The following is a 17,858-nucleotide window of genomic DNA, read 5'->3' on the forward strand; positions in this document are numbered from 1 at the left end:
AGTAAAGTTAAAATTTTCAAGCGAGATGTAGAAACTAAAACTTATAAGTATTTTCCTCGAGTAACAAAGTATTTTGAGAAGGCCAGTGCAGCTGTACAAAATGAAATGGAACTCTTGCATATGAAGTACCAGCATGTTTTAGACTCATTACTTGACCAGTTTAGTGATAGATTTAGTCAATTTTGGAAGTCTAGAACAGACCATGAAAATAATTAAGTATCCTGATGTAGTAGTCTACAGTAGTTTGGAATTAAATGGTTTCCAATGGATGCAAATTGATGATTTGGAGATGCAACTTGCAGAATTTCAAGACAGTATCTGGGCTCAGGTGTTTGTCGACTTGAGGTCAAAGCTTGAGAATCTGGAAAGGTGCCGCTTGGAGAATCAAGAGGAGTGCCACTACGAACAGGAAATTTGGAGTGCCTGGAACCGACTACCAGACACTTTTAGCACCCTGAAAAATATAGCAATGGCTTTATTCACAATTTTTCCCTCTACATACTTTTGTGAGGCCTTATTCTCAGCATTAAATAATACCAAAACCAACAAAAGAAACAGATTGACAGATGAAGTTAGTAGCGCTTGCTTGGGCCTGAAGTGTACAAAATACCAACCTTCAATTGAAGATTTACCCAATGAAATTCAGCAACAAAAAAGTCACTAATAGGCAGGTTAGTTAAAGAATTCCCCCTCCCCTCACTTATCTTAGCTCGCAGCACCCCACACAAGCTAAATAGTATCAAGACCAACAAAAGAAACCGACTGACGGATGAACAAAGAAGTCACTAAGCAGGTAAGTTAAATATTTAGTTTTTGGTTTATTAAATACAATTATATATAACAATTATACTTTTATGTTATTTAAACTATAAATATCGCGAAATAATGTTTTTTCCTCAAAGTGACACACTACCCGAGTTATGCTCAGTTTTTTGGCGAAGTTTGACACACCAAGCTCAAAAGGTTGCCCATCACTGGCTTACACTCTCGTCTGGAAAAAACGGAGATACTAGCTCAGGACGCTTGCATTTGAGAAGTGATGTTTAAAATCTTCCAACCGACATCCTACTCCAAATACCCTGAGCTCCTGAGATGCTTCCAGAAGAGCTTCCTGTGCGCTTGTTCCCCCGATGGCCTGAGCACTCTCGGGTCTGCACGGAGAATAAGAAGGGCGGCTCTCTGTGAGCCAGTTTCCTCCTCTGTGAACCTCTCGGGGCTGGACCTCGCGGTTCCTAAAGGCTGGGAGTAGGTGGGCGGGAAAGCACTCTGCCCAGGGCACCGCAGGCGGAGCGAGCCCTGAGCGGGCGGGGGCGTGGCTTAGGGCGGAGCCTGGGGCGGGGCCCCGAGCGGGCGGGGGCGGGGGCCGTGCGGGCGGGGCGTGGCTTGGGGCGGAGCCTGGGGCGGGGCCCCGAGCGGGCGGGGGCGGGGCGGGGCGGGCAGCACGCTCCGCCCTCGCCTGCGCGTCCCTTCCTTCCCCGGCTCCTCCCCGGGCTCCAGCTGCCGCCGCCGGTGGACCCGGTGGGAGTTGGCAGGTCTGCGCGGGGTCCCGGGTGTGCGCTGGCAGAGCCCGCTGCGGGGCAGGCGGGTGGAGGAGCCTGGGGCGCGGCTTGAGAAGGCCCTGGGGTGCCCGGCCCGCGGCCGCCGGCAGCAGTTTGGGGAGAAGGTGAGTGTACCCCTCCGCGGCCTGGACCCCGGGAGCTCAACCCCCCCGCGGCCCCACACCTGCCAGTTTTGAGTGGAAGGGTAGCCAGCCCCACCCCACCCCACCCCGAGACCCCGCCGACTTGGGAAACCTGGTGGAGGAGTCTCACGGGTCCCGCTTCTCTCCCGAGAACCCCTCCGGTCACTGCAGAGCCCCCCAAAGTCTTGGAGGGCTCCCCACCCCCTGAGCTGCCCTTCCCAGTCCGTCCTCCGGGCCGAGCGCCGCCCCGCCCCGCCGGCACCACGCCCCTCCCCTGGGATCCCGTCCCCCGGGCGCCACCCGGCCTCTCGGAGGCGGAGAGGAGCGAGGGGGGCCTGAGTGAGCCCCGGCCCAGCCCCCACTCCCGGGGGCGGTTGGGTGGCAGTTGCCCCGATGGCGGGCGGGTGGCTCTGTGCGCCGGCTCCCTCCCACGCCCGCCGCCCCGTGGAGCTCCCGGACCGGTCCTGCGGCCTGGAGTCCCCAGCCCGGAGACCAGCTAGGGGGCGGGCTTGTTTCTGGGGCTGCAGAAATGGGATCAGGGGAGACGGGCGGGGACTTCCCATTCCAGACCTGCCAGCCGCGGGTCCTGCTGCCCAGGACTAGCAGAGGCTCTCCCGCCGCGGCGATTAAATGCGCTTTAAAGTGCCACCAGGCCCTGTGGGTATTAACAGCCACCCGACACGTGTGGGATATTCAACAAAAAATAACTATGTGCGATGGGGGCGGTCCTGGGAATGCCAGGCTGTCAGTCAGCCGGGCTCCCCTTTGGGCCGGGCTAGAGGCTGAGGCTTCCCCACAGGAGATCCGAGGATGGTTCTGGGCGGGCGGCTGGGAGCCCGCTGGTTTGGTGCGAGCAGCAAATGCAGAAATTGGCCACCATTATTGTTTGAGGAAGGTTTTCTTGGGGGGGTGAGGGGGAGGACAATGGGACTTGAAATAGTACATTCAGCTTTCTTGCTTCTTCTATCTTCTTTTCAGTATTTTGTACATAAGCTCTCAGAGATAACACCCATACAATTTTGTTAGATGTCCTTCTAGACCTTTTACTATGGGATATGTACACAAAATATGTATGTAACCATGAAGTCTTTTATAATTTTTTTCTCACTTATAGGCATATTTCATGTCACTAAATAGCTACATTATCATTTTAATGATTGTCCAACACTCCGTTGTATGAATTTGTCATTATTTAACCAGTTTCCTACTAATGGACAGTTAGCTTCTTTCCATTGTTTTGCTATTAATTACCTATACTAATAAAAGGGTAATATGCTAATTAGATTGGATAGACCAGGCGTCTTCTGGACGTCCTTCTGGACAAAGCCACGGTGGCGGGGGCAAAGGCATAGCTGTTAGGGGCAATCAGGCCGGCAGGGGAGTGTGGTTAGGGGCGGTCAGGTTGGCAGGCAGAGGCAGTTAAGGATGATTAGGCTGGTAGGGGAGAGTGTTAGAGATGATCAGGCCAGCCGGGGAGAGTGTTAAGGGTGATCAGGTTGCCAGGGGAGAGCAAGTTAGGGGCATCAGGCCGGCAGGCAGAGGGGTTAGGGGCGATCAGGTAGGCAGGCAGAGGCAGTTAGGGGAGATCAAGCAGGCAAGCAGAGTGGTTAGGGGCAATCAGGCAGGCAGGCAGGCAGAGTGGTTAAGGGTGATCAGACAGGCAGGCAGGTGAGCAGTTAGGATCCAGTGGTCCTGGATTGCAAGAGGGATGTCCCAGATTGGAGAGTATGCAGGCCGGGCTGAGGGACCACCCTCCACCCCCCCGCCCCCACCCCACCGCACGAATTTCTAGTATATTATAATCAGGGATATACTCACTGCACATCTTTTTGGTACATTGTGATATGCCTGTTTTATTATTTCCTTCATGTGTCTGAAAAATAAAGTGTTGGATCAAGGTGTGTGCAATTGGAAATTTTGATAGATATTGCCAAGTTACCCTCCATCTGTTTACCCACCATCAATGTCTGAAGATAGTAGAAGCTATTGTTGGGCCAGTTGCTGAGATCATTGATGGTTAAGAAACTTTTTGTTTCCTCCAGTGACAACAAGAGACAGAGCGACGAGAGAATCAGCTGGTGGAAGAGTTAATCCCTAAAAGACCAAAGTGTGTTGCAGAATGGCCAAAGAGGACACCCCAAGTACCTCAAAGGACTTGCAGGAGTTGCAGAGGAAGCTGTGTTTGCTCATAGAATCTGTCCAGAATAACTCGAAGGTCAGTTTCCAATCAGTATGCGTAATGGAAAATCCCAAGGTAACATTAGCTTAAACCCCGTAGAAAGCTCTCTCTCAAGTAGAAAAACTTTGGAGGTAGGTCAGGAATCTTTGTAGCTTACCACTCTGCCATGTCTGAGTTGTGACCTTCAAGCTCATTGTCCAAGATGGCTAGCCTCAGCCATCATAGCAACATTCCAGGCAGTAGGAGGGCGGAGAGGGGGAAGAAGGACTTGCAAGCCACCGTGAATTTCAGGAGACTTCTGAGAGTCACACGTACAGCACATCCAGGTTCACCTCACAGACCAGCCGCAGGACCACGCCCTGCACAATGCAGTTCTTCACGGGATGTGGACAGGCTGCTCTCAGTCCAGGTCACACACGCCAGGGCTTTCTTTAGCTTTGTTGTTAATGTGGGCTTATCTCTTCCCCTGAAAACGAGGGGCCACAGTTGGAGGTCTGAGTTCAGTATTCCATCAGAAACCCAGTGTCCAATAGAAATGTGATGTGAGCCACCGATGTAATTTAAAGTTTTCTAGTGGCTGCCCTGGCCAGGTAGCTCCGTTGGTTGGAGCGTCTTCCCATGCACCAAAAGGTTGTGGGTTTGATTCCCGTCAGGGTACATACCTAGGGTGGGTGCGGGTTTGATCACAGGTCGGGGTGCATATGGGAGGCAACCAGTCAATGTCTTGCTCTCTCTCTCTCTCTCAAAAAAAAAAAAATCAATAGAAAAATATATCCATGGGTGAGTATTAAAAAAATGGTAAAGTTTTCTAGTGGGCACATTTAAAAATTAAAAGGAAATAGAAGAAATTCATTTTAGTAATGTATTTTATTAATCTAGCATACCCAAAATATCATTTCAACATGTAATCATTATAAAAATTATTAATGAAAAAAGTTGTTTAGATGTTTTACTATTTTTTTATATTAAGTCTTGGAAATCCAGTGTGCATTTTACATAACATATCTTACTTTGAACTAGCCACTTTCCAGGGGTTCAGTAGCTATTCAATGGTGATGGGACTTCAGATAGTATATTTCACTTCCCTGCATTTATCTTTATAGCTTTCTTTTATGTGCCTTTCAGCATTTTGTCAGGAAAATAATAGCAGCTCCCAGATACAGCATTATTAACATTTTGTTATATGTCCTTCTAGACTTTTTTCTGGGCAAACCCAAATAATAAAGAGGTAATATGCAAATTGACCATCATGCCCTTGCACAAGATGGCCACCCCTATGTAGTCACAAGATAGCTGCCCCCATGTGGTCACAAGATGGCCAACACAAGATGTCCAGCAGGGGAGGGCAGTTAGGGGCAACCAGGCCAGCAAGGGAAGGCAGTTGAGGGTGACCGGGCCTGCAGGGGAGAGAGGGCAGTTGGGGGGGCGGGGACCAGGTCTGCAGGGGAGGGCAGTTAGGGGCAACAAGGCCAGTGGGGAAGGCAATTGGGGGTGACCGGACCTGCAGGGGAGAGAGGGCAGTTGAGGGGGGACCAGGACTGCAGGGGAGGGAAGTTAGGGGCAACCAGGCCAGCAGCGGAAGGCAGTTGGGGATGACCGGGCCTGCAGGGGAGGGCATTTTGGGGCAACCTGGCTGGCAGGTGAGGGCAGTTACGGGCAATCGGGCCGGCAGGGGAACAGTTAGGTGACAATCAGGCTGGCAGGGGAGTGGTTAGGGCACGATCAGGCAGGCAGGCAGAAGCAGTTAGGGGTAATCAGGCAGGCAGGCAGGCGAGTGGTTAGGAGCCAGCAGTCCCGGATTGTGAGAGGGTTGTCATGTCCGACTGCTGGTTTAGGCCCTGTGGGATCAGGCCTAAACCAGCAGTTGGACATCCCCCAAGGGGTCCCAGATTGGAGAGGGTGCAGGCTCGGCTGAGGGACAACCCCCCTCGAGTGCACGAATTTCATGCACCAGGCCTTTAGTCTATATATATATATATATATATATATATATATAAAAGCCTAAGCGACCTTTACAACCGAATGACCGGAACAACTGGAATGACCGGAACAACAGGAATGACCGGTCAACCAGTCGCTATGATGCGCACTGACCACCAGGGGACAGATGCTCAACGCAGGAGCTGCCCCCTGGTGGTCAGTGCGCTACCACAGCTAACCTCCCGTGGCCCCTCCCCCACCCACCTGGCTGGACCCCCCAATCAGCCCTGATGGGGGGGCCAGCTGACCAACCTCCTGCGGCCCCTCCACCAGCTAGCTGGTCCCCTGATAGGCCTCGATTGTCAGCCAGGCTGAAGGATCCCACCCGTGCACGTATTCGTGCACTGGGCCTCTAGTATGCCCATAAAAATGTGCATGTTGGGTAATGAACTGTTTTGTGACCTCTCCTTGTGCTGGATAGCACAGCCCCACTGCGGTCTGTTGGAGAGGATACCACTTTGTGATCTGGAGTAATACACTCTATAGAGACCCTTTCTCGACTCGTCCAATGCTGCAGGCACTCTGGATTTAGACAGCTTTTCTTTTTCTTTTTTTGTTTTTTTTTTAAAATATTTTTTTATTGATTTCAGAGAGGAAGGGAGAGGGAGAGAGAGATTGAAACATCAATGATGAGACTCACCGATCCCCCCCACTGGGGATTGAGTCTGCAACCCAGGCATGTGCCCTTGACCGGAATCAAACCCGGGTGACCTTTCAGTCCGCAGGCCGACGCTATCCAGTGAGCCACACCAGCTACAGTTAGACAGCTTTTCTTTCCATTGGACAAGCAGCAGGCTGGAACTGTTGTTACTAAAAGTTAACTCTTCTACCTTCTACACTTGATTCTCATTATATGTGTTAGCTGTATCCTATAAAGTTACCTGCAGCACTGAATTAGCAAATTCTGGACCTCTGCTCCTAGGGAAATACAGGATTAGGTTCTGGCAAACTGGTCACAGCACTTCCATCCACGATTAACACATACCTGTTGTATTGCTATTTCTGTTTAAAGACACCTTGCTTAAGCTGTATGGTTGATTCATTAACAGTGAGCGCACAGCAGACTGCACCATACCTCTTGCCTGAATGAAGCTTATCTAATACATTTGTTTTCTCTGTAAGTCACAATGCTGCCTTCTTATACTTGGGTGTCATTTTAAATGGTGAAATCACCACCAACAAAAAACACACTCATGAAAGTGTGGGGAGAAAGATGGCACTAAACAGGTCATGAAAAGGACAGTTATTCAGCAAGCAGAAACCAGAAAGCATGTGCCACCGAGTGTGACCTCGGCTGGGAATGTGTGTGTGAGGCGACAAGACTTGCTGCTTTGTGCATAGTCACAAAAGCAGGGCAAGTACTGCACCCATTTCAGTGGTGGCAGTTCTGCCAGTCCAGCTGCTGGAGAGACGTATACTAGCCAGCCTTGACTGAGCACTTGCTACAGGCCAAACACTGACCAGGCATATGGTGTGTCTTCTTTCATATTTCCACCCACCTTTGAGTTAGACATTACAGCATATGAACTCTGGCCTCCTGGCATTTCTTCCCTTCTTCATCTTCCGTCCTCAGCCATAGTCGATGGACTGGATTTGGGCTAGAGCAGCGGTCGCCAACCGGTGGTCCGCGAGGTCCAAAAGGTTGGCGACCGCTGGGCCAGAGGACTAGCTTATCAGTGGGGTAAGCCCTGACGTGTGTCAGATAGCCCTGAGGCAGAGTAGTTTCTTTTAACATGTTTATTGAATTGATATTAATTGTAGGCCCCAGATGCAGAAGAGGCTGAGAAAAAAGTAGATTCCTTAAGGACTGAAGTAGCACAGTCCTGCTTTTCTCCTGGATCCCCAGCAAGTCCCCTCGAAGTTTCCCTGTCATCCGCTTCCGTACTCCTCTCCTCTGCCGCCCCCTCAGGGCCGTCAGCCACCAGCGACAGCGCGGGCTGTGCCATTTCCCACCAGTCTCCCTAATGGCCTCTCGCACAGGACTGCCAGGTCCATCCTTCTTAGATTATTTTTTTACTATCCTGCTCACAATCCTGCTCAAAAGCCAGCGCTTTGCTTCCTATTTTTTTCTTCCTTTTTTTTTTTTTTTTTTACTTTCCAATGGAAGTGAGCCAAGTATATAATTTTAAAGTTTCTAATAGCCACATTAAAAGCATAAAAAGAAACAGGTGAAACTAATTTTAATAATATATTTTATATAGCCTAGTGCAGTGGTCGGCAAACTCATTAGTCAACAGAGCCAAATATCAACAGTACAACGATTGAAATTTCTTTTGAGAGCCAAATTTTTTAAACTTAAACTATATAGGTAGGTACATTGTTATTAACTTAATTAGGGTACTCCTAAGCTGGCCTTTGCTAAAAACTCAAGGGGCCAAAGAGCCGCATGTGGCTTGCGAGCCGCAGTTTGCCAACCACTGGCCTAGTGTATCCAAAAACAACATAATTTCAACCAGTAATCAGTATAAATCATTAGTGAGATATTTTACATCCTTTTTTCCATATACTCAGAGCATTCAATTCAGATGTTAAATTTTTATTGAAAATACTTTATTTCTATTCAGATTTCATAAAATTTTCAGTTGAAAATTTGTTTGAGACACAACTGACTTATTTGAAATGTAATTTAAAACTTTCCAATGACTGAATCAAATTTCAATTTTTAAATTTAAAGTCAATTAAAAACCCAGTTCATCAGTCACACAAGCGACGTTTCAGGTGCTGACAGCAACCCTGCTGGCACCTGGTGCTCACCCTCACCCGCCCTCCCATGTGGTCCCTGGACTGTCCCGAGGAAGAAGCGGGGGAACCGATCAGGCGGTCAGTAGGCCTGGGGGCTTCCTAAGGATATGTGCGACGGGGCCTGGAAGCTCCAGGGGCCAGCCCGCTCCGGGACCCTCTCAGGGCCTCGTCCCTCGCCCTCAGCTCCCCCACCCCCAGGAGACTCCTGCTGCGTCCTGGAGGGCAGAGCTGGGCAGTCTAAGCCAGAGGCTTCCTGCACCGTTCCCTTCCCTCTGCTGCAGAAGCTGCAGAGCCAACACTTGGCAGCTTTTGTGGGAAGGAGCAGCTGGCAGGGCAGCCAGGGTCAGTGTGCCCTCTGTGCCCGGCAGGGTGAGCTCCTGAGGCCTCACAGGGCTCGCGGTTGGGTGGGGCCCTCAGACTTGCCGTGTGTTCCCGGTCGCCTTCGGTTGTGGGTGTGAGGGTCCCCTCTGGGGAGGGTTGTTATTGCTCTTCCTTAGGAGCCTTCCAGCCTGCGGCTGCTGTGCCTCCCGCAGCGCGGGCGTCCAACGTGCGTCCGATCCTGGCTCTTCCTTCTCTGCCCGCAGGTGGTTGCCTTCATGAAGTCTCCAGTGGGCCAGTACTTGGACCGCCATCCTTTTGCGGCCCTCACCTTGCTGGTGTTTGTTGTGATGTCGGCCGTGCCTGTGGGCTTCTTCCTGCTCCTCGTGGTCCTTACCTCCCTGGCTGCCTTTGTGGGAGTCATGCTACTGGAAGGTACTTGCTCCGTTATTTGCCCCCTTGGGAAAATGATTCCGTGGGGAGGACACTGTTCATTGGGCATCTGCGACGCTGGTCAAAGGGCCCTACTCTGGTCAGCATCACGTGGGCCACGGCCGCTTGTCAGAGCAGTTGAAACATGGACTCGGAGTCTGCATTAAAGTCTGCACTCCCCGGGCAATTTTGGACAAGTTACAGACCCTCACTGAGCCTCGGAGTCCTCGTTTGTCAGGCAGGGAGATAACATGCTGTCTCAGAGGGCTGTGGTGAGGATTGAAACGGACATTTCAGGAAGTGTTTAGCACAGTCCACAGGCGGGGTAGCCTCTCCGTGAATGCTGACTGTTGTCCAACAGAGGCCCTCGTGCAGCCAGTCACCGAGCGCCCGCTGCCTGCTGCCTGCCGCCGCCTTGCTCCTCCTGAAGTTCCCGTGCCAGCTCTCAGCTTCCCCCTGTGACGCTGAGTGAGAATTACTGAGAAAGCAGATCTGTTTGGCTCCGTTGCCTCTTCAGTCAGATCACAAGCCACAACACACTAGCCAAAGGGCTGGTTGGCAGTAGGCCAGGCAGTCACCTGCAGTCCCTGCTGTGGCTTCTCAGAGCCAAGAGCACCCGGCGTTGTTTCCCTGCCCCGGGGACTGGACGAGGCAGTTTATACTTGAAGAGGGTAGGCGTGGTGGGCGACGAGCTAATTGCCTTCTGGCAGAGTGGTCATTCAGTAAGTCCTGATGGGCAGGTGGGCGAGTGAATGAATGGTGGAGGGATGAATGCATACTGGAACAAAGTGGATTTAGAGAGAAAGATGGGGTCCCCTTCAGTTTGGTGGTATCATACAAAGCTTTACGGAAGGCAGGACCTGGAGATGTGTGATAACTTTGTTTCCTTTGGGTAGGGAAGGGCTTTCTAGGCAGGAGGAACAGCATGTGCAAAGCCTCTAGAGCAGTGGTTCTCGGACTTGAGTGTGCATGCGTCCTGCTTTGTGAAAATGATGACTTCAGGTCTCATCCAGAGATGAAGTCTGGGGTAGGGTCCAGAAATCTGAATTTTTAAAAAGTATATTTTTTTATTGATTTCAGAGAGGAAGGGAGAGGGAGAGGGAGAGAGAGATAGAATCATCATCATTGATGTTTCTATCTCTCCTGCACGCCCCCCACTGGGGATCGAGCCTGCAACCTAAGCATGTGCCCTTGACAGGAATCAAACCTGGGACCTTTCAGTCCACAGGCCGGCGCTCTATCCACTGAGCCACACCGGCTAGGGCCGAAATCTGAATTTTTAGCCAGCCTCCCAGTGCTTCTGATTCTGATACAGTGGTTATTGGCTGCACTTCAGAGACACCGACCTAGGATTTTGTAAGTCGTAGGAAAAGGCAGCACGTTGTTTAGATCCTATTTATAGACCATCACCAAGGCCCGGGGGATGAGGCTGGGGCTGCTCGCTACTCCCGAGGCCAGGGCCAGGGTGTCTGCCAGCCACCCTCTGCCATGCTGTTAGTCCTACATTGGAAAGGGGGATTTTGCTATGAGGGGCAAGGAGAAGCTGGGCAGACAGAAACCGCCACCGTCCATCACACCTGTGGCAAGTCATGTGTTGTCAGGTCAGCCCTGGAGGCATTTATCATGTTCCCTTTTCACAGACGGGCGAACTAAAGCTCCAGAGGCCCCAGGTCGCGGTGAATGCTTAACTAGCATCAGCCTCGGGCATGTCTGCTCTGAGAGCCCGGCCCGCCCTGGTAGCTGGTACTGCGTTTCCCTCACGGATCCCACTTTATGAAAAACGTATTTTTTCGCTTAAAAAAGTCTGAGTTAACTGTTTTTTAAACACAACGGTCCAGGGTCTGGCAGCTGGCAGCTGGCAGCTGTGTGTGGTGATGCCGCTAACCAAGCTCTCCTCCAGGGCTGGTCCTCTCTGTGGGCGGCGTCGCTCTGCTCTGCGTCCTCTGTGTCCTGGGCTTCGTGTCACTGTCCGTGTCAGGGACGATCATCGTGTCCTACGTGGCGATGTCCAGCCTCATCAACTCCTGGCTCTCTCCCAGGTAAATACCTGCCAGTGCAATAGCCTAGCCTTCTCCATGCGGGGTTTTTACAGTAATACCCCACCCCACAGCGTGGGAAGCACAGTTCCCTGTGCACGTCGGGCAGCCCGTGGGCATTTACAGCGCAGTTTCAAACTAAACTGTCGCTCTCATCCACCCACACGACAATTATTTTGTTGTCATGGCAACTCTAGGAGGTATCTACTGATTAGTTCCTTTAAAAAGATGTTCATTAATTTACAGAAACTCAAATGAAGGTGTTTTTCTGGAAGGAAGGAGGAATAGCCACGTCTGTCTTGGTCCCTGTTGTCAGTCTTGAGCTTGAGGCTGGAGCCGTTCCTCAGGCTGAGCCTCCCCGGGGCCTGTGCGGGGACAGCGCCCCCTCTGACATTCCGCTGCTGGAGGGACCGGCGGGCTGTGACCTCACGCCTGTAATGGGCCACTATCCTAGGGTCCCAAGGGGCTTTCTCTTTAGGCTTGGATTTCGTCCTTGAGGATTTTTGAATCTGAGTTCCCAGTGGGATTGACCCTTGTGCTTCGTTTCAGCTGCTGAGGTAGTCGTGTAGCTAATACCCCCGAGCACTTGCTCTGGGCCAGGGACCCCACAGCCCCCACTAGCCCATTCTGCAACAGGGAGAATGAGGCCAGGTCCCAGCCCCAAGTGGCAGGGAAGGGACTCAGATCCAGATCAGGTAACTTAAAGCCTCTTACCCGGGATGTAAAATGACTTTACAGCAGGGGTCGGCAAACGTTCTATCAGGGGCCAGACAGCGCATTTCAGACGAGGCAGGTCGTGTGGTCTTGGTTGTAACCACTCAGCTCTGTGCTGTGCTGTGAAAGCAACAGACAATAAGCAAACAAAAATGAGTGTCGCCGAGCTCCAAAGCACCTTACTTACAAGAGTAGGCAGTGGGCTGGTATGGCCCGTGCTCTCAGGACTGAGACGCTGAGTTTGGTTTCCACAGAGTAGCCCCCGAGCCTCATGGGTATCCCTGCAGTTGCAGGAGGCTTCTCGGACATTGTGCTGATAGCTCTCAGCCTTGAAGGAGAAGAAAGAAGAAATGTTGGTCTGTTTGGCTTATTGAGGTTGACGCCTCTGCGTCCATGCCTTTCCCGCTGCACATGCTCTGCCACAGGCGCAGCCCCGAGCACCGCCCGCGGCCGCCACCGCCAGCAGCCACAGAGAGACCCCGGGCCGCCTCCTCCCCCCGCCCTGTGGGTCACGGGGAGACCGTGACGGAGTCAGGGCTGGCCCTGGAGAGGGGGAGACGGAGTCAGGGCTGGCCCTGGAGAGGGGGAGACGGAGTCAGGACTGGCCCTGGAGAGGGGGAGACGGAGTCAGGACTGGCCCTGGAGAGGGGGAGACGCAGTCAGGACTGGCCCTGGAGAGGGGGAGACGCAGTCAGGACTGGCCCTGGAGAGGGGGAGACGGAGTCAGGGCTGGCCCTGGAGAGGGGGAGACGGAGTCAGGGCTGGCCCTGGAGAGGGGGAGACGGAAGCCAGTTTCACCGCAGGTAGCTCACCAAGCGTATGGGCCTGCGGCGGCTCATCCGTGCTGGGACAAGAAGGCGCGGTCAGGACCTGCAGTGCTTCGTTACATTAAAACCCACTGGTCTCTCGTACTTTCAATAGGTTTTTCCAACCATGCACGAGTTGGTAACTTCGTTGGTCATTGGAGAATATTGGTTCATTGAGTCATGTGGCTCTTCCAGTTATACTGGGGAAAACCGGAGCACGAGAGTGAAAAAGACGTGCGTTAAGCTATTAAGAAAATAGTTGTCAGCGGGAAGCCCTTGCACTAGTGAATGCTTCAAAACTCCAGAGACAGGTGCCTCTCTTGTGAAATAATCCAAAGCACAGGGGGAGAGGAACTGCCCACTTTATTTCATGATGCAAATGGAATTTTGGCCCTAAAACAGAAGCTAACATAATTAAATTTGTTAAAAGTAAAAAAGGAAACAGGACTCTAAGCTGGGTTTGTGGGAACTAAGCAGCCTTTGAGGAGCCACACCGGCCACCTCCTGTGCCGCAGCCTGAGGAGGACCAGCCCCTCGCAGAGCATCTCGGGGCCTCGGGCATGGTGCGGAGAGCAGGGTGTTTGTAGAGCCACCACGTCATTGCGTAGGTGCCTGGCCTCCTTACAGCTCCCCTAAGGGGGGACAGGGTTCCTTCTCAGCCCTCCGTTATCAGGTGGGGTGCTTTGGCTGTCAAGTAATGAAACCCAAAGCAGATAGCAGCTTCGACAGATGGGTTGACTTTGTGGCCTAACCAGAAGCTGGAGGCGCCCGGGCTCCCACAGGCCCTCTGGCGCCATCACAGCCCAGCCACCTGCTGTGTGTGTTGCCATCCAGAGCCGATCAGTTGTCACCTGATAACCACAATGAAGGTGCTGTGGCTCTGGCTGCACCAGCTACGGCCAAAGCAGGTGAAGGGAGACAAACTGAGTTCCTTCAACGGCGGAGTCTGCCCTTTCTATCAAGTAAGTGAGGTTTTCCCAGGCCCTCTCTCCATCCCCCAACCAGCCTCCTTGGCTAGCGTTTGTCCGATGGCGCTCCACGCTGGAAGGGCAGGTGATGAAGTGTTCAGTTCTCTCAGCTCCTGAAGTAAAATCTTGCGAGGAGATGCACCTTGGGAATGTGTTTGTCAGCCAGGCTGGTGTGTGATGGGATTGTCAAGTTGGCAAGACTACTTCAAGTTCTACGATAACCCATAGATCCAGGTTACTACAGGATCAGCAGGACCACCCTTGAAAACTCACCATCACAGGGACTAAAAAAGACCCACCTGTTTCTTCTCCCCCACCTCCCTGGTGTTGAATCATCAAGAAATAGGCAATTAATTGGAATCTGAAGATAAGGGTCTGAATCCCAGCTCTACCACTTTAGCTGTGTGATCTTGAATAAGCTGTTAAACTTATCTATTCTCAGTTTTATTTTTCTTTATTTTCTAATGTATTGATTTGAGAGAGAAAGAGAAACAGAGAGAGAGAGAGAGAGAGAGAGAGAGAGAGAGAGAGAGGGAGAGAGAGAGAGAGGGAGAGAGAGAAAGAGAAACATCAATCTATTGTTCCACTTATTTATGCATTCATTGGTTGATTCTTGTATGTGCCCTGATCAGAGATCGAATATGCATCAGGACAATGCTCTAACGGTTAGAGCATAACCAACTGAGCCACCTGGCCAGGGCTCAGGCTGTTTTATTGGTAAAACTAGAGGCCCGGTGCATGAAAATCTGTGCACTCGAGGGGGCAGGGTAGTCTCCCAGCCCAGCCTGCACACTCTCACAATCCGGGCCCCCTCCGGTAGGGTCCAGTCCCATGGCAACATGGTTCTGGTTTCCCGGGCCTGTGGGCCAGGGGGAGGGACCAAGAGGTTAGTCCGATGGCAGCATGGCTCTGTTCCCACAGCTCCCTCCCACCACCACGCTGCGGGTGGCTGGGACCCAGGACTGACTCCCACTGCACCAGCCGGGACCCAGGAGTGACTTTCGCCGCACCAGCTGGGACCCTAGCCTGGTGTTCTGTCATCCGCCCGGACGTTTAGGTTGTGCCGGGCCCTGGCTCTGTATATGTTAGGATAGGGTTACTCTTTGCTCTACCTTTCTCCCTGGATTGTTGTGAGGACACAGGCAACAATAGGGAAAGCACGATATCCAAATGAGAAAAGGGAAAAGGGCCATCAGCCCTGTCTCCACATAGCCATCTTAACTTCTTGTGCCCTCGGTTTCCTCACCTGTAAAACTGCTGTAGCCCAAATCTGGTAGGGTGACAGCAAGCAGCTAAAAATAAACTATTAAAGAATGTCACCTATTCAGCTGTGTACATCTCAGCCCTGCTCTTTACAGAAGCCCTAGAGCTGACCATTTCCTCTCATCACGGAACAGACCACTGACACAGAACCCCAGCGGCGACGCCAGCCGGCCGTGAAGTCTGCAGGCTTGCAGGGGCCCTACCAGAAATGGCCGACGGGCCGACGGAGCCTGTTCCAGTCATCTTTGGAGGGTTGCTGGAGCATACACGCCACTGGGATTACGACGCAGAGGGTGCTAGGTAGTCAGCACTGCTTGGATGTGTCCTCTGCCTTGTCACTTGTTTGTAGGGCCCTGCAGTGGCCCTGTGAGAACTGCCCTGCTCAGCACCTCAGCTGCTCACCCCTTATCCCCAGTGAGGCAGACTTCACTTTGGCAGGTTGAGCCCCTAGAGCCTGGTGATGGGACCCCAAGCTTGACTTGACCCAAGAGTCTTGTGTCCAAGGGCCCAAATTGGGGAAAATGTGGATTGTTTTTTATCTCTTCCTTTTTAGAAATGGGAGAAGCTGTTTATTTCTCCACTCATTTGAAACAAGAGTCGGGGTGAGAAATATCCAAAACAGAGCAAGCTCTTCTGTTTTATTAGCTTTTTATCAGAAAGAACAGCAACATTGGACAATAATGGACTCTCAAAGTTAGAACAACCTTAATTTTATAGTCAAGAGCATTTTTTCAAAAGTCTAAGGGAATAGCATCCACGGCTGACTCCTGCGAAGTGCTTTTACTCTTTGCACTTGATACTTTTGTATTGTTTTAAAGAACTTGTCCTGTTAAGCCATTTTTTTAAAAAGTTGTATGAAAATGCTAAAGGACTACAGAAATTTTTAAATTCTATGGTATTTCTACTTCAGTGGTTTATTTGCTGTGGCATTTTATTCATAAATATTTGTTTAGATTTTCTTTTCTTTTTCTGTTTTTACTTTCCGTTCCCTTTCTCTTTAGACATCAGGCCCCCTTGTTCTTTGTCGATTTCATGGCAGATCCTGGTAAGATGGCTTTCTAGTTGCTAGTGGTAGACACTCAATTCAAAGTGGCGTAAAAAATGGGAGGCTGAGGGGGAGGGGTTCATTTCCCCTGGGAAGCCCGGGGCTCGGTCTTCAGACGCTGCTGGGTCCAGGCTCCCTCTGCCTCAGTGCGGCGTCCCTCGGAGCAGCTGCCTTTGCGCAGGCCCTCCCGCATGGCCGCCCAGCAGCTCCGGCTTTCAGCAGCCTTATGGGTAGCACTGTGCTGGACTAGGAGGCTGCTCTTGTCCAATAGCACACACAGGTGTTCGGGTCTGTCTCTGATTAGACAGACTTGGGTCATGTGAGCAACCCTGGACCAATCCCAGTGACAGGGATGGCCTGTGCTGATAGGGCAGGGCTGGGTGCGGCATGCTCTTCAGGAACCCCGGGAGGGGGTAGGTCAGCTCCACTGGTCCCACAGAGGGTGGGGGTACTGGGGTGCAGACAGATGGGAGGAGCTCACAAAGGAATGGCAGAAGAAAGGAAATGTTTGCTAGACGGGCAAAAACAGATGTGGGCAGTGTGCCACAGTAGGGCATAAAGGCCTTACTTTGGAAGCTTGTCAGCATTTTGTGATAGCCACATCTGCCACTAAAATGCCTTCCCCGGTACTAGCGAAGAGCTGCCCATGCCTGCCAAACGGGGCATTGACATTGCCAGGGAGTGTGTATGGAATGTGTCTTTCCTTCATGTGAGTGTCTACCCCCCTGGGCTCGGGGGTCTCAACTCATCACAAACCATGGACTTAACAGAACACAGTCTCACGTTTTCTGTGTGTAGGGGTTCTGGCGTGGCTGTCAGGGTCGAAGGAAGGGTCTGAGGGACCTGACGGTTGGGGAAGGACAGATCAGAAGCCTCAGGGTGGAAAGGTCCAGGGTTGGCAGGAGGGGCTTTGAGTGGAGAAGTAGGATTTGATAGGTGGAGCAGGTTTGACACAGAGAAGAACCATTACAGAGTGTAAAGAAGGCCTGGACGTCGGGGATCTCTGACCACTTCCCATTGGAAACTGTCTAAGTCCCGGAGAATGTTAAATTTCCATTCTCAGTCCAGTGGGAATCATGGTCTCATTTATATTGTGGCCAGGCGGTATTACAATAGAAGGTAAGGCTCTTTGGCCGAACCTCTGTGGAAAGGCCGAGTGTGTTAAGATTATGGAGGAGACATCCTAAAGGAGTGGGGTTTTTTGGGGGGTGGGGGGTGGGAGCAGGGGATGGAAAAAGAATTCCCCATGGTGTATATTAGGAAGAGGAGGTAAGCAACAAAGGGAGACCCGGGAAGCTAGACTGAGGGAGGTGTCCCAGCTGTCTAGTCAGGCTCCGGAGGGAGGAAGACAGTCTGATTTGAGTTGTGGGCATCCCCTGAGAGGAAGACTGTGGGACCTGGTCCCTGGGCCAAGGTCGGATTGGAGAGGATTTCTGGCCTAGCGCTAGGTCTTTTGTCTGAGATGGCAAATCAGAAATCTGGAGGGTTGATCCAATTGTCACTTACCGGAGATGAAATGAGCTGGTGTTGAGTGCTGGGGTCAGCAATGGGAAGGAGAGGTCCCCGATCTGGCGTCTTCCTTGGCTGGTTCGAGAGGACCCATACGGGAGGGAGACCTAATGGAGGCCGGTGATCATGTCGCCCAAGTAGGATTCGGAGGTAAGCCCAGGTCGAGCTGCTGCTACCTACTGCTC

At 51.8% G+C, this 17,858-nt stretch overlaps 1 protein-coding gene across 4 annotated transcripts; it reads left to right on the forward strand.

Annotated features, from left to right (window-relative positions):
* The first annotated feature begins 1,488 nt into the window (after positions 1-1,488).
* Positions 1,489-16,062, forward strand: LDAF1 (lipid droplet assembly factor 1). 4 transcript variants are annotated; one of them, XM_079790927.1, is made up of 5 exons: positions 1,489-1,663; positions 3,724-3,896; positions 9,167-9,335; positions 11,233-11,371; positions 15,200-16,062. In XM_079790927.1, the coding sequence occupies exons 2-5, from the start codon at positions 3,801-3,803 to the stop codon at positions 15,294-15,296; spliced, it is 501 nt and encodes a 166-aa protein (XP_079647053.1). In that variant the 5' UTR covers positions 1,489-1,663; positions 3,724-3,800; the 3' UTR covers positions 15,297-16,062. The 4 variants fall into 4 exon arrangements, with proteins under 4 accessions (XP_079647053.1, XP_079647054.1, XP_079647055.1 ...); XM_079790928.1 differs by having other exon boundaries at positions 15,215-16,062; XM_079790929.1 differs by having other exon boundaries at positions 15,254-16,062.
* Positions 16,063-17,858: the final 1,796 nt, after the last annotated feature.

Source organism: Cnephaeus nilssonii (assembly GCF_951640355.1).
Source record: "Cnephaeus nilssonii genome assembly, chromosome: 2".
NCBI classification, from domain to species: Eukaryota; Metazoa; Chordata; class Mammalia; order Chiroptera; family Vespertilionidae; genus Cnephaeus; species Cnephaeus nilssonii.

What these genes read in the sequence shown, in the direction of transcription:
- LDAF1 (XM_079790927.1), top strand. Translation starts at nt 3,801, where the DNA reads ATGGCCAAAGAGGACACCCCAAGTACCTCAAAGGACTTGCAGGAGTTG. An exon ending in CTGTCCAGAATAACTCGAAG is followed by an intron (nt 3,897 to 9,166) that starts GTCAGTTTCCAA and finishes CTCTGCCCGCAG; the next exon opens with GTGGTTGCCTTCATGAAGTC. An exon ending in GGGAGTCATGCTACTGGAAG is followed by an intron (nt 9,336 to 11,232) that starts GTACTTGCTCCG and finishes GCTCTCCTCCAG; the next exon opens with GGCTGGTCCTCTCTGTGGGC.